Raw genomic sequence first — 12,688 nt, 5'->3', positions numbered from 1 at the left:
CCCCTCCTGACCCAGGGGCCCAGCCCTATTGCCTGGAGACAGATACCTTGAGGATACTCACAGCCAGCGCTGCATGCTTCTGCAGCTTGCTGTGCTGGCTGGAGGGCTTGGGGGGCTTCCCAGCCAGGCGGTCTTTGTGCCTCCTGCTGCTCAGGTGCTAATGGACAGATAGACAGACTGGCAACAGGATGAGGAACCCCAAGGATCCCGAAACTACTGTTATCACCCTAGACTGGCTAACCCATCCTCCACCCATGAGTCACATGTTAGATGCACATTTACGGGGTGTCACCTTTGGAAGGGGAGGTAAATCTTAGCCTTTGCCCTCCAGGAGCCCACTGTCCCTCCAGCCTTCCGCCTCCTCCTCTGCTTGCTCCCCCCTGGCACCCAACACCAGTCCCACCCCCTCAGCCCTGCTCCAGCCCCAGTCCCAGGCCTCACTTCTCCCACCTGCTTGAGTTGGGTCTCTGAATTGACCTGGAGCTGACACAGAGCACAGTGAAAAGGGGCGCTGGGCCCCTGTCGGCCCCCCTGGCCCCCTGCCACTCTCTTGGCCTTGTGTCCAGCTCCCCGGGGCACTGGGCGGCCCCGGCCCCTTCGGGGAACACCTCGCTGACCTTCCACCATCCACCGGTGCTTGGCTCCTGAGGGAGGAGAGAAGATAGCCCATCAGCACTGAAGAGGGGCTCCAAGGGCCATGGAGACCCCCTCCGAACTAGGTCAGTCTGGCTGCCCCGCTGAGCCTCCAGGCTGCTCTGCACCTGCTCTCCCTTCCGGCCACCTGAACGTTCTCTTCCCCACCTCTGCAAGGTCCTCCCAGCTACTGTCACTTCCGGCCAGCCTCCTCCCACCCTTTTCTCATGCCTTCTCCTGGATCCAACCTAAGGACAGATGGAGGAGGTGCTTCCCACCTTCTCCCAGTGACCCTTCAGCTCCTGCTGCCCCAGACTTCTCTTCTTAATTCTCCTACCTCAAGCATTAGCTGGAAGACCCAGAATGCCCACCCAATCACTGCTGAACACAATGCCTGTGTCACCAAGCCCTTAAGCAAAGTGCCCAGAAACTCCAGCCTGCCTGCAGCTGGCGAGAGCAGATGGCCTGCTCCTCTCCTCCCCTAGACTCCAGCACACTGACCTGTGTTGTGAGCCTGAAGCTGAGAGGCAGAGTTCACGGTCACCTTGCACGTGGGACAGTAGAGGCGCCCCTTCTCGCCCCTGCCCTCCCCACTCACACCACTTCCCACAGCAGCTGCTGCTGGCTCAGGCCCTGGTGCCTCTCTCCCAGGCTCCGGGGAGCAGGGCGGGCAGGAGGAAGAAGAGGAAGAGGAGGCATGATCCAAGAGGTCTGAGTGGGCCGGCTCCCTGGGTGTGGGGTCTGGAGTCAGCGGTGGCTGGAGTTGGGGGCCAGGAGGAGGGGCTGCAGGAACTGCTGGGGAGATGGAAGGCATCAAGTAAGAATCATCTTGAGACCATGATTTTAAGTAGTGGTATTACTGGGGGTGGCATGGCAGAGTGGAGGTGTCCCTGATGTAGGGATGGCCAGCATGAATTCCAGACCCCACTCTCCCACCAACTCACTGGGCAGACCTGGGCCTCTAAGCCTCAACTTCCCCATCTGAACATATAAAGTTGACAGAGGGGTCTCAGAAAGCCCTCATAGCCAATACTTTACAGAATTGTTAGCTAACTGTTAATTAAGTGGAAGTCACCAAAAATATGCACTGGAATATTCATAGAGCGATATTCATAATAGCATAAAACTGGAAACTTTCCAGGGTGCCTGGGTGCCTCAGTCGGCTGAGCATCTGCCTTTTCGGCTCAGGTCTTTTCTTTTTTTTTTTTTTAAGATTTTATTTATTCATATTCATGAGCAACACAGAGAGAGAGAGAGGCAGAGACACAGGCAGAGCGAGAAGCAGGCTCCATGCAGGGAGTCCGAAGTGGGACTTGATCTTGGATCTCCAGGATCACACCCTGGGCTGAACACGGCGCCAAACCGCTGGGCCACCCACCAGGGCTGCCTTTGGCTCAGGTCTTGATCTCAGGGTCCTGGCATGGAGCCCCGTGTCCCGCTCCACGCTTAGTGGGAAGACTGCTTCTCCCTCTCCCTCTGCTCCTCCCCACCCGGCTTATGCTCTCTCTTTCTCTCTTAAATAAATAAAATCTTAAAAAAAAAAAAAAGACAAAACTGGAAACTATCCAAATGGCCATAAAAGGAGAATATATTTTTAAAAAGAGTGTATGGTTTCTTAAAAGAGCTCTACTCAAAAAAGAGAGAGAGAGAGAGAGAGCTCTACTCAGCAATGAAAAAGACAAACTACAGCTACACGGAACAATACAGAAGCCAGACACAAAACCTCCATACTCAGGAGTCATCAAAACCAGGGGCAACTGATCGATGGCAGAAAAGTCAAGATTCTCTGGAGAGGGGTGTTGGTTGTTAAATAGTGTCACCCCAAAATTCACATCTGCCCGAAACCTCAGAGTGTGATCTTATTGGGAACCACGGTCTTTGCAGATATTAAGTAGTTAAAATGAAATCATGGTGGACCGGGGTGAGCCCTAATCCAATGACTGGTGTCCTTATAAGAAGACCATGTGGAAATAAAATAGGATAAAAACAGAGGAGGAGACAGACCACAAGAGAGTCTTAACTCTAGGAAACAAACAGGATTGCTGGAGGGGAGGGAGGTTGCTGGTGAGGTAACTTGGTGATGGGCATTGAGGAGGGCATTTGATATAATGAGCACTGGGTATTAATTATATGCAACTGATGAACCACTAAATTCTACCCCCAAATTAATAATATACTACATGTTAACTAACAACTTAAATAAAACAAAACAAGACCATGTGGAGACACCGAGACACGGGGAGAACGTGATGTGAAGACAGAGGCAGAGATTGGGGGGAACGCATCTATAAGCCAAGGAACACCAAGGATGGCCAGCAACCACCAGAAGCTAGAAGAGAGGCATGGGACAGATTTTCCTCTGAGCCCCCACAAAGGAATCAACCCCAGTCACCCCTGACTTCAAACTTCTCACCTCCAGAACTATGAGAAAGCAAATGTCTCTTGTTTTCAGCCACCCAGTGTGGTCAATCACTATAGTAGCCCTGGGAAGCTAATACAACAAGGTAGTGACTGGGAGGAGGCCCTGGGAGGGCTTCTGGATGCTTGTGTCTGGTTTCTTGATCTCAGTATTTTCAGACTGGGAAAGTTTATTGAGCTCAACACTTATGATCTGTGCCTTTCTCTGTATGTATGGGCTATCCCAACACAAGCAAAAATAAAAAGCAGAAAGCTCCCAAACCCTCACCAGAAAACAGATTCGGACTGGGGAGTGGGGAGGAGTGGGGAAGAGTTCAGGACTGACCTTTGCTCTGCGGCTCTCCAGGGGATCCACTGGCTGGAGTCGGGGTTGGGGACACCAGCACCCCATCCCGGGCCAGGGTTTGTGGCCTCTGTTTGCTCTTGGCAGCTTCAACAGCCTTGAGTTTTCTGGCATGTTTGTGGCCTTTGTAATGTGCTTCGGCTTGATTCTGAGGAGGGGAGGGCTTGGGGTCACCATTTATTTGTTGAATCTGCATGCCCCCTCCATGAGCTGGAGGAAGGGCTCCCGCCAGACAAGAGGTGAATCCTTGTCATCACAGCTTGTGTGTGGCCCTAGGGTTTATAGAACTCATTCTCATACATGAGCCCCCAGCAAGCAGCCTCTGTCTTCCAATTCTGTCTCAGCCACTTATTAGCTGTGTGTCTCTGGGCTAGTTGCCTCACCTCTCTGAACCTCAGTTTGCTGACTCGTAAACTTTGTGGCAATAGTGACCTCACAGGGTTGTAAGAATTAAAAAGAACATGAAGAGCGCCTGGGTGAATCAGTTGGTTAAGTGGCTGACTCAATTTTGGCTCAGGTCTTGATCTTGGGATCATAAGTTTAAGGCCCAAGGTGGGCTCCACATGCAGCCAGGAGTCCGCTTGAGCTTCTTTCTCCCTCTGCCCCTGCCCTTGATCTCTCAAATAAATAAATAAAATCTTTAAGAAAATAAATAAATAAATAAATAAATAAATAAATAAATAAATAAATAAATATAAATAGAACACAAATGACAAGGGCCTAGTACATAGAGCAGGTGCTCTACGAATGTGAGTTTACAAGTTCATAAATGCACAAATGGAAAGAATAGAGCAGTCCTCACACTTGGGGGATGTGCACCCCAGAACATTTATCCCTTTGTTCATTTTTTCAGCAAATGGTTTTTGAGCATTTGCTCTTTGCTAGGTTCTGTGCCAGGGGCCCAGGATGGAGAAGACATGGCCCCTCCCTCCAAGTAAAGTCCTGTCCATCTCTTGCAAGGCTCCTATAACCTGAAAACCTGGAGGGAACCCCTGAGTCTGGCCTTTTAGTGCCCTCCCTGCTTCAACCAGGGGTCACTGCTTCTTCCTCCCAAGTATAGGAAAGACAGGTCCCTGTGCCCCCTCCCTAGACCCTTTCGCCAAGCCCCAGAGTTGTTCATACAGAAGGTAAATCTTCCCTGGAGGCCAGAATGAAGCTTCTCCACTATGTAGGGATAGGTTGTGGTATAAAGGTCAGTAGGCTGACCATGGGGTCAGCCAGGCCTGGGTTCAAACCCCAGCTCGGCTACTCACCAGCTGTGTGGCCTCAGACAAGTCACTTAACCTCTCTGAGGCTGTTTCCTCATAAGAAAAGTGGGGATAATAATAGCACCTCTTTCCATCTCACAAAGTATCATGAAAACTAATTAAGGTGATGGGCATGAACATATTCAACACATTAGCTCTCGGATGCTTTAAGAACTCAGCTCCAAACCAGGCCCCTGGGACCCAGAGCAGAGAAGGGCAGTCTTCTCTCTGGCAGAAGGATCCAGAACACAGGAGAGAAGCAGAAGGGAGGGAAATGGAGTCCCCAGGGCCACTAGAGATGAGGCAGAAGAATTTGGAGAGAAGAGAGGTCAGGGTGGGTAAAGGACTGGGAGCGCTCCTTCTGCACCCAGAGATAGGAAATACAGAGCCCAGTCCTATTCCTTCAAGAAAGACCCCAAGAGCCAGTGTCCAGCCCTCTTCCTGCCCAGCCCCCTCCCCAGCCTGTTTCCACTACTCCCTCTCACCGCTGAGTTGAACCTCAGGTGACAGATGTTACAGGAAATGAAGAGCTTCTTCTTCAGAGGGGAAGGGACCCCAAACGTGTGGCTGATGACAGCTTTCTGGATAGGGTCCATCTGTGAAGGGGGTGGGAGGGCACAATAACTCTGGGGTCGGCTCTGGAAGTGGAGGCAGTACACAATGCCAAAAACTAAAGACTATCGAGGAGGGCAGGCATCAGGACACAGGAAGAACTTCCCCATCCTTGTGGATAGAAGACCCACAAAACGAACAGTCTCTTCCCTGGCTGACTTTCTCTGTTCGCCTGGGCTTCTGCCTGGAGGCAGGGGGATGGCCAGGGTCATCTCCATGATCATGAGAAATAGAACCATGTCCTGATGATCACCTTGGTATCTCTTGGTGCCCCTCTGGTCTCTGGGTTGTTTTTTATCCCCTCGTTCACAAGAATCATAACTATTGGGACAGAGCTGGGGGCAGGGAGAAGTAGGGAGGGGACAAAGAGTCTATGTTGGAAATCCTCTTCCATAACCCAGCCTTGTGCTGGGCCCCGGGGGCTAGAGGAGAGACAGCTTATCTTATCATCTCTGCCACTGTCACAGGGCCTGAGAGGGTGAGTGAGAGCATGGCCAGGGCAGGAATGGGGCCAGGAAGGGGCAGGTGGCAACACATGGAGGCCACCTCCATAGTAGGATTATTTCTTTGGAATATTAATTTATGTGGTTTTTTTCCTTTTCGTTATTTTAACTTTTCTTTTTTCCCTTCTATCAAACTAAGCCTTTATGTTCCCTTTTCTCAGAGGCTGCTTACTGGTCTAAAAGCAGAAGTTGTCTGGGTTTGCCTATCAAGAGGAACTCTCCAAACCTTCCTGAGAGAACAGAGGCTTTGAGAGGAAAGCATGGTTTCAGAAACTTCCTTGAGCACAGAAAGAGGTTCTAACCCTCATCTCAACCTCACCAGGCCAGAATAGTCTACAGGATGCCCCACGATGCAGGCAACCAAAGCCATACTAGCTTCCAAGGGGCTGCGGGCATGGTGTGTCAGCGAGTGATAGAAGGGACCAAAGAACAGGAGAGCCTCCCCACGTGGCTCTCAAGCTCCTGCAGACCTTTGGGTGACCCGGAGATTGGAAAGAATGGGACTCTTAAGGGCTACTGTGACTGAATTTCCCACCATCTTGTCAGGATGGAGTAGGGCTCCTTGATGATTACACCTGATGTTTCAGAATTAAAGAAAGGGGGGTACATCTTCTAGCTCATGTAGCGAAGTAAAATTCATGCTCCCTACACTTGTCATTCACACAGGTGCACATGTGGAAATACAGAGACTCAGAGTCCATGGCAGTTACAATCACAGAGCCATGCAGAAAGATACACACCCATACGCGTACAAATGGCACATTTCCACAGACAAATTCACAATCTCCCAAACCACCCACCCACCCACACACACACACACACACACAGAGGTTAGACACACACCAAATACGTACAGACTTGACACAAAGACACAAAAGAAATCTCTCACAGACACAGGTACATACATTAACTACATACAATTACCAAGGCACAAATAATTTGTTTATAAACACACACATCCACAAGTAACACACAAAGACCCTTACAGACATAAACTAAAACTGAAGGGTACACCCCAAATGCACACAGACACACACAGATCACCCATAAATGTCCCTATGCAAACACTCAAGGGTAACTTCCAGGCCCCAGGCCCAGCAGTTGTTATTGGGGTGGGGGTGACACCATCCCCATTCCTTGGCCTAAGTGAAAGCTGGCCCGGGGACCCTTGTCTGGGGAGTGCCTAGTCACTCTTGGGGATGTTGCTCCTCTGGATACCCAGCTTCTGAGAGCCAGCCCAGCTGCACCCACCTTCCCTGCCCACCCCCAGGCTCGGCTGCAAGCCCCCCACCCACCAGCCCCCCATACCGTGCTGAAGTTGGGGGTGAGACTGAGCTGGGTGGCGCCATTCAAGTGGAGGGCGAGCAAGTGCTTGAAGTCCAGCGGGGGCTGCAGAGGCCTGGCAGGCAGGGGCAGGGAGGCCAGCAGGGGGCTGGGGGCGCTGGAGGCCGGGCCTGCTGCAGGAGGAAGAAGGGCAGGGTCTGAAATGGGGGAGCCACAGGGCTCGCATTGGCCTCCATGGCCAGGAAAAGAGGCTGATGGGCTTCTTGGGCATGGGGCCAGGGCAGAAACTCTTGTCTCCCTCCTCACAGAGTAGCACTGGCTAAGCCCCAGGGACACTCTCAGCCCACTTCTGTGTCTCTTCTCGCCTCAACTGGGGGAGCAGAATCAGGGAGAACATCATTCTCAGTTCCCAGTCCCGAAGGACGCCCCTCGCATCCCCTCCGGAGGCAGCCTGAGGGCCCCAATGAACCCTAACGGAGAGTCAGGCCAAGGGAGGGGACAGAGGAGTCCTGACACACACACACCACCATGGAGACTGTGTGATGCACCGGGTTTCCATTTATTGCAAGTCAAACCCAAACCCAGGAGGCCTGGGGAAAGTCCAGCCCCCCTCCCCTCTCACTAACTGCCCCCCCTCCTGATCCCCACATCATGTACAGCAAGGCTGACAGAGAGAATGGCAAACCCATTGGAATCTGAAGGGATGTGTTCCCCTAGCTCTGTTGAGGCCCGACTCCTCCCAGGAGGCAGAAAGCCCTCCAACCCCTGGGTCAGGCTGGAGGGTGGTCCTCAGAGTTGGCCGGTCCAGCCTTGTGGTTTTACAGTCTTTGGTCTTAAAGGTCTGAGGCAAGGGCAGGGGAAGGCTAGGAACTTTGGGCGCAGCCAGACTTTGAGGAAGAAAAGAATTAGAAATAAATCCAGTCCATTGGGACTTTCCTGGACCTTCTCATTGCAAAACCGTAAGAAGTCCTTTTAGATTTTGTGTTAACAATTTGCAAGATAGGTTTATTTTACACTTACAGATGTATATGTCTATATACACAGCCATATGCAGAAGAACCTCAGGCAGCCTACCTATCAGTGGGTAGGGGAGGGAGGGCACCACTACCTCCCTTGAACTGGTAGCCTGTGCACAGAGAAGGTGCCATGCTGTGTGTCAAAACCAAGGAAAGTCATCTGCTCTCCAGTTTTGTCTGAGAAGATATGCTGCCAGGAGGGGAGCTAAGAGCCAAGAACCCATTCTCCTTTCCCTCAATCCCTCAGTCCCTGAGACCCAGTCTTCCTCTCTCCCTCCGACCAAGACTCCTCAGCTTTTCTAGGACCCCAGCGTGGGCTGGATCCAGAGGGGAAAAGGTGACCTATTCCTCACCAAACTCTGGCAAGGGCAGGAGCGATGTGGAGGGTGCCCCCAAATCCAGCATCTCTGCCAGCTCGCGGCCCAGGCTCAGCGTGGAGCGGAGGAAGCACCCGCCAGGGGGGTGGGAGGCCACAGTCAGGCGGTCAGCTTGGCCAAATCCGCCTTGGCCCCTGGGGCGCCCAGGGCGCCCGGCTGGCGGGGCGGAGGGACGGCGGCCGCCCTCACGTGAGCCGCGACCCCAGGAGCCCCTCCGCCCACCCGCTCTCCAAGAACTCCGCGGCCAGCGCAAAGTCAAACTCGTGCAGCGGCGGCCCATCCACGGCGATCTTCACCGCCGGGCCGCCCCGGCCTTCCCCGGCCCCGCTCGGCCCCCACCAGCGCAGCTCGCGGCTGCGGCCCACCTTGTCCAGGAGGCCGGCGCCCGCGGGCAGCGCCAAGGCCAGCGCGGCGAGGGCGGCGAAGTCCGGGAAGAGCTCGTGCAGCTCGGAGCGCGCGCACGCTAGCTTGGCGCACAGGGCGCGCGGGCCCAGCCGCCCCAGGCTGCGCACCACGCGCTTGAAGAGCGCGAAGTCGCCCAGCGCCCGCTGGCGCACCACCGCGGGGGCGAAGGTGCGCAGCAGCACCCGCAGCGCCCCCTCGCCGTGCGCGCCCAGCTCCTCGGGTGCCTGCGGGTAGCCGCGCGGGTCGAAGATCGCCGCGAAGGCGGTCACGGCGTCCAGCGAGGGCCCGGGGTAGGAGTCCCACAGTCCCCTCCGCATGGAGTCCAGCAAGGCCCCCCGCAGCCCCTCCAAGCCCCGCACGGCGGCCTCAGAGTAGCCGAGCAGCTCCACGCCGCGGTAGGTGCAGCGCCCACCGCCAGAGTCGGGGCAGGAGGAAGCCAACTCCTGCAGGAAGCCCTGGAGGCGCGCCCCACCCGAGCTGCGTTGTGCTTGGAGGGAGGCCGCCGCTGCCATCACCAGGGGCTGCAGCAAGGCTAAGTCCGGCTCTTCTGGCTGCAGGACAAGGGGGAGCTTCTGCACGGTGGGCAGAGTGTCCAGCAGCAGGTAGGTGAAGGCCACGAAGGTGAACTGGCGCAGGGCAAGAGCCAGTGGCCTCGCTGTAGGGGAGGTGGGGGCAGAGGCCTCCAGTGTGGGTACCAGGCAAGGCCAAGCCTCAGCCACTGCTTCCACAATAGGCAGCAGGGACGCCCAGGGCACTGGCCGCGGTCCTGCCAAGTCAATAGCTGCAAGGTCCAGTGCCGCCCGGAGCTCCGGGACCGTGTGGGAGCTGGGGCCACCATGGAGCCGGAATAGGGCGTCCAGCACGCTTTCGTATTCACTTAGGTAGGCAGGGGGCTCGGGATCTGTCCGGCCAGGGAGGCAGTGTAGCTCGGTGAGCAGTGGGCAGGCAGCCCGGAGTTGCAGGCTCACATGCCCAAGGCGGTCACTGGGGAGGCTCGAGGTGAGCCAGGCCAGCTTGGGAGCAGACACGCCGAAGGCCTGCAGGATGTCCAGGAGTTGGGCAGCAGTGGCCTCACCCTCCTGTAGCTCCACACTGCCCAGGAAGGTGGTAGCCGGCTGGCCATCACAGGGGGATACCGAAGTGGCAAACAAGGCCAGACTGTGGGACTCAGGCCAGTCCCTGGTCTCATCCAACACCAGCCCCACATACGGGGATGCCTTCAGGCGCTGGCAGGCCTCTGTGTGCAAGACACTGGCAATGGCCACCTGGGACAGCCAGGGAGAGAAAGGGAGGGACAAAGTTAGGCTTGTCCTGAGCAGGGGAGGCCTTGGGGGCAGACAGACCCATCCTGGCTTTGCTGTTACTGGCTCTGGGACCTTGGGCAAATCATTTCACCTCTCTGAGCCTGAGTTTCCTCAGCTCTGAAATCAGGCTACTACCTGCCTCTCAGCTCCTTAAAAGGTTGTAGTCAATTATAAATGTAACTTTTTGTTACACTGGCTGTGCTTGTGAGTGTAAAGATGCTTGAGGAACTATAAAGATTCTGCAGCATTTTGGGATCCCTGGGTGGCGCAGCAGTTTGGCGCCTGCCTTTGGCCCAGGGCGTGATCCTGGAGACCCGGGATCGAATCCCACGTCGGGCTCCCGGTGCATGGAGCCTGCTTCTCCCTCTGCCTGTGTCTCTACCTCTATCTCTCTCTCTGTGTGTGACTATCATAAAAAAAAAAAAAAAAAGATTCTGCAGCATTTTGTGTGTAGTTTCGACAGCATTGCCCCAGCTCTTAATCCTGGGGCTCTCCCTCCACTTTGCTGCTCGGGGATTAATTGACAGACATGTTCCCTCCTAGTTACATAGAGCCCCAACTGTATGCTCAGTTTGTCCATCTGTCATCTCTCTGTAGGATGAGATCTAGCTCCCCTCACCCTCATGCCACTCCCTAGGACTCACACAGCTGGTACCTTGGACAGAGCTGCAACTCGCACGCCCCAAGGGGCCATGTAGGTGGTATGGGGCTTGATGAGGGTCAGTGATACCCCAAAGGGAATGGAGAGGCTGTGGGTCTGGTCTTCATGGCATGAGAGCACAGGGACCTAGCTTTTCAGAAGTCACAAATCCACATTTTTATATGTAATCTCTCTGGTTTTTGTGTGTGTGTGTGTGTGTGTGTGTGTGTGTGTGTGTGTGTTTTTTAACCTGGAAACTAACTTAGGTTTTCCAAAAGCACTGTGAAAACCAACAAAATACATCTGTGGGTCAGTCAAGCCCCCAAGGTGACCAGCTTGCACCTCTGGCCTAGGCAGTGAGGGAAAGCCCCCATACCTCCGAGGACAGGGCCTGGTCTGGCCTCTTTGTGGCTGTGCCCCCGGCAGCTAGCCCAGGGCCTGGCACATAGTACGCCTCAGTGAAAGATTCTGCTGGGTGAAGGTATGAATGAAGTACTTTGGCTGCTGCCCCGGGGGCCTGGCATGCTGGCACTGCACCCAGACCAGCTCGATGTCCTCCCTCCTCAAGCCCTCCCCCACACCTCTGGCTGCCACCCACCTGCATATCCCTCACCCGCCTGGGGCTGTAGTAGTCACCATGCTCTGTGCCCAGCAGTGCCTGGCACAGGTTGAACCTCTGCAGCTCAAGCAGGGCAGAGCAGCGGTCGTCAGGTACGTCCTCCTTGGCCATGCAGTACACCGTGGTCAGCACGGCCACTTTGGCGGGGTCCACCTCCACCTTGACGCCCCTGGAGGTGGGGGTGGTCTCCAGGTCTGGGTAGGCCCCTCCTCCCTCAGCCTGACCCTCAAAAGTGGGCTGGCCCCGGTTGACGGCCAGAGCCTGGCGGTGGGCCCCCGACGTGACATGGCGCAGCAGGGCGTGGCGCTGGAAGTTGTCCGTGCCCACCGTGAAGGCATTCTCGGCCTTGCCATGCTTGTTCCGCACCAGGGCCTGGCGGCACTCAAGGCAGAACATCAGCTTCCGCTCGTAGTCGAAGTCCAGCCAAGGAAACTCCTCCTTCCAGTGCTCATTGAAGTAACGCTTGCACTTCTTGTTGGAGTTGGAGGCCTCTCCGGCTGGTTTCTTCCCTGGGGGCACCATTCCTGCTCGAGGGGCAGGGCACCCCCAACCCCCACCCGAATGCTCTGGGCCCCCAGCCTCCCCCTGCACACAGCAGCACCTCCCTTGACAATGGAAGCTGGTGGGGAGGCAGGAGGGGAGCAGCACGCCAGGCTAATGGGGACCATCCATCTAACTTAGCGGGGGAAGTTTATTCCCGCGCCGCCGGTGGGAGACTGGAGATGAAAGAGACAAGGGAGAGGTGTTAGGGGGCCCACCATGGGTTCATGCTGCCCGCAGAGCACTCCCCAACTGACGAATGGACTAGACCGAATGGGGAAGGACTACTGGGAATGAGTGGAGTCATGCAAAGGGCCATAGAATTTTATCCAAAGTTGGGAAGGCTTAGGGGCCCCAGCCCACTCTGAGGGTCTCCTTCCAATCAGGGACAAGGCACTGATTTGCTTTGATTGTTGAAGTATGTGAGAACTCAGCTCTGGAAAGACTGGCATCATCTGTCCAATCACATTTTATACGTGGGGGCACTGAGTCCAGGTCCAGGACAGCAGTTCTTAGGGCTCGTGAATGATCTGTGACTGAACTAGAACTGAAATTCAGACCTTGACTCCTCATTTAAGGGATGGCCAGTCTCTCCAGTCCACAATCATTTATTTCATCAGAATGAAGTTAGCACAAAGCTGAGCTCTCAGAGCCACGGGGCCGAGGAATGGTATTTGTTTTCTCTGGATCTCCCTTCCCTAAACTTACACACGAGTGCATTCACACGCACACATAGGCACCCCGATG

General features: G+C 54.9%; 2 protein-coding genes across 2 annotated transcripts in view; both read right to left on the bottom strand.

Annotated features, from left to right (window-relative positions):
• ZNF385C (zinc finger protein 385C) overlaps window positions 1–12,688 on the bottom strand; it is a 52,474-nt gene that overhangs the window by 1,885 nt on the left and 37,901 nt on the right. Inside the window, exons 3-8 of the mRNA XM_055332943.1 lie at window positions 7,065–7,213; window positions 5,127–5,237; window positions 3,377–3,542; window positions 1,135–1,428; window positions 451–644; window positions 47–157 (exon numbers count right to left, since the gene is read on the bottom strand). Of these exons, the coding sequence (XP_055188918.1) occupies window positions 47–157; window positions 451–644; window positions 1,135–1,428; window positions 3,377–3,542; window positions 5,127–5,237; window positions 7,065–7,213 (1,025 nt within the window). The remainder of the gene's footprint in view (window positions 1–46; window positions 158–450; window positions 645–1,134; window positions 1,429–3,376; window positions 3,543–5,126; window positions 5,238–7,064; window positions 7,214–12,688) is intronic.
• On the bottom strand, window positions 7,691–11,935 carry CUNH17orf113 (chromosome unknown C17orf113 homolog). The gene is made up of 2 exons (XM_055332929.1): window positions 11,381–11,935; window positions 7,691–10,103 (listed from the first exon to the last, which is right to left on the bottom strand). Exons 1-2 carry the CDS (start codon window positions 11,921–11,923, stop codon window positions 8,619–8,621), a joined length of 2,028 nt encoding a protein of 675 aa, XP_055188904.1. The 5' UTR covers window positions 11,924–11,935; the 3' UTR covers window positions 7,691–8,618.

Source organism: Nyctereutes procyonoides, unplaced genomic scaffold (genome assembly GCF_905146905.1).
Source record: "Nyctereutes procyonoides isolate TBG_1078 unplaced genomic scaffold, NYPRO_anot_genome, whole genome shotgun sequence".
Taxonomy (NCBI): domain Eukaryota; kingdom Metazoa; phylum Chordata; class Mammalia; order Carnivora; family Canidae; genus Nyctereutes; species Nyctereutes procyonoides.
Note: the sequence above shows the minus strand (reverse complement) of the source record. Positions and strands in the feature narration are given on the sequence as shown.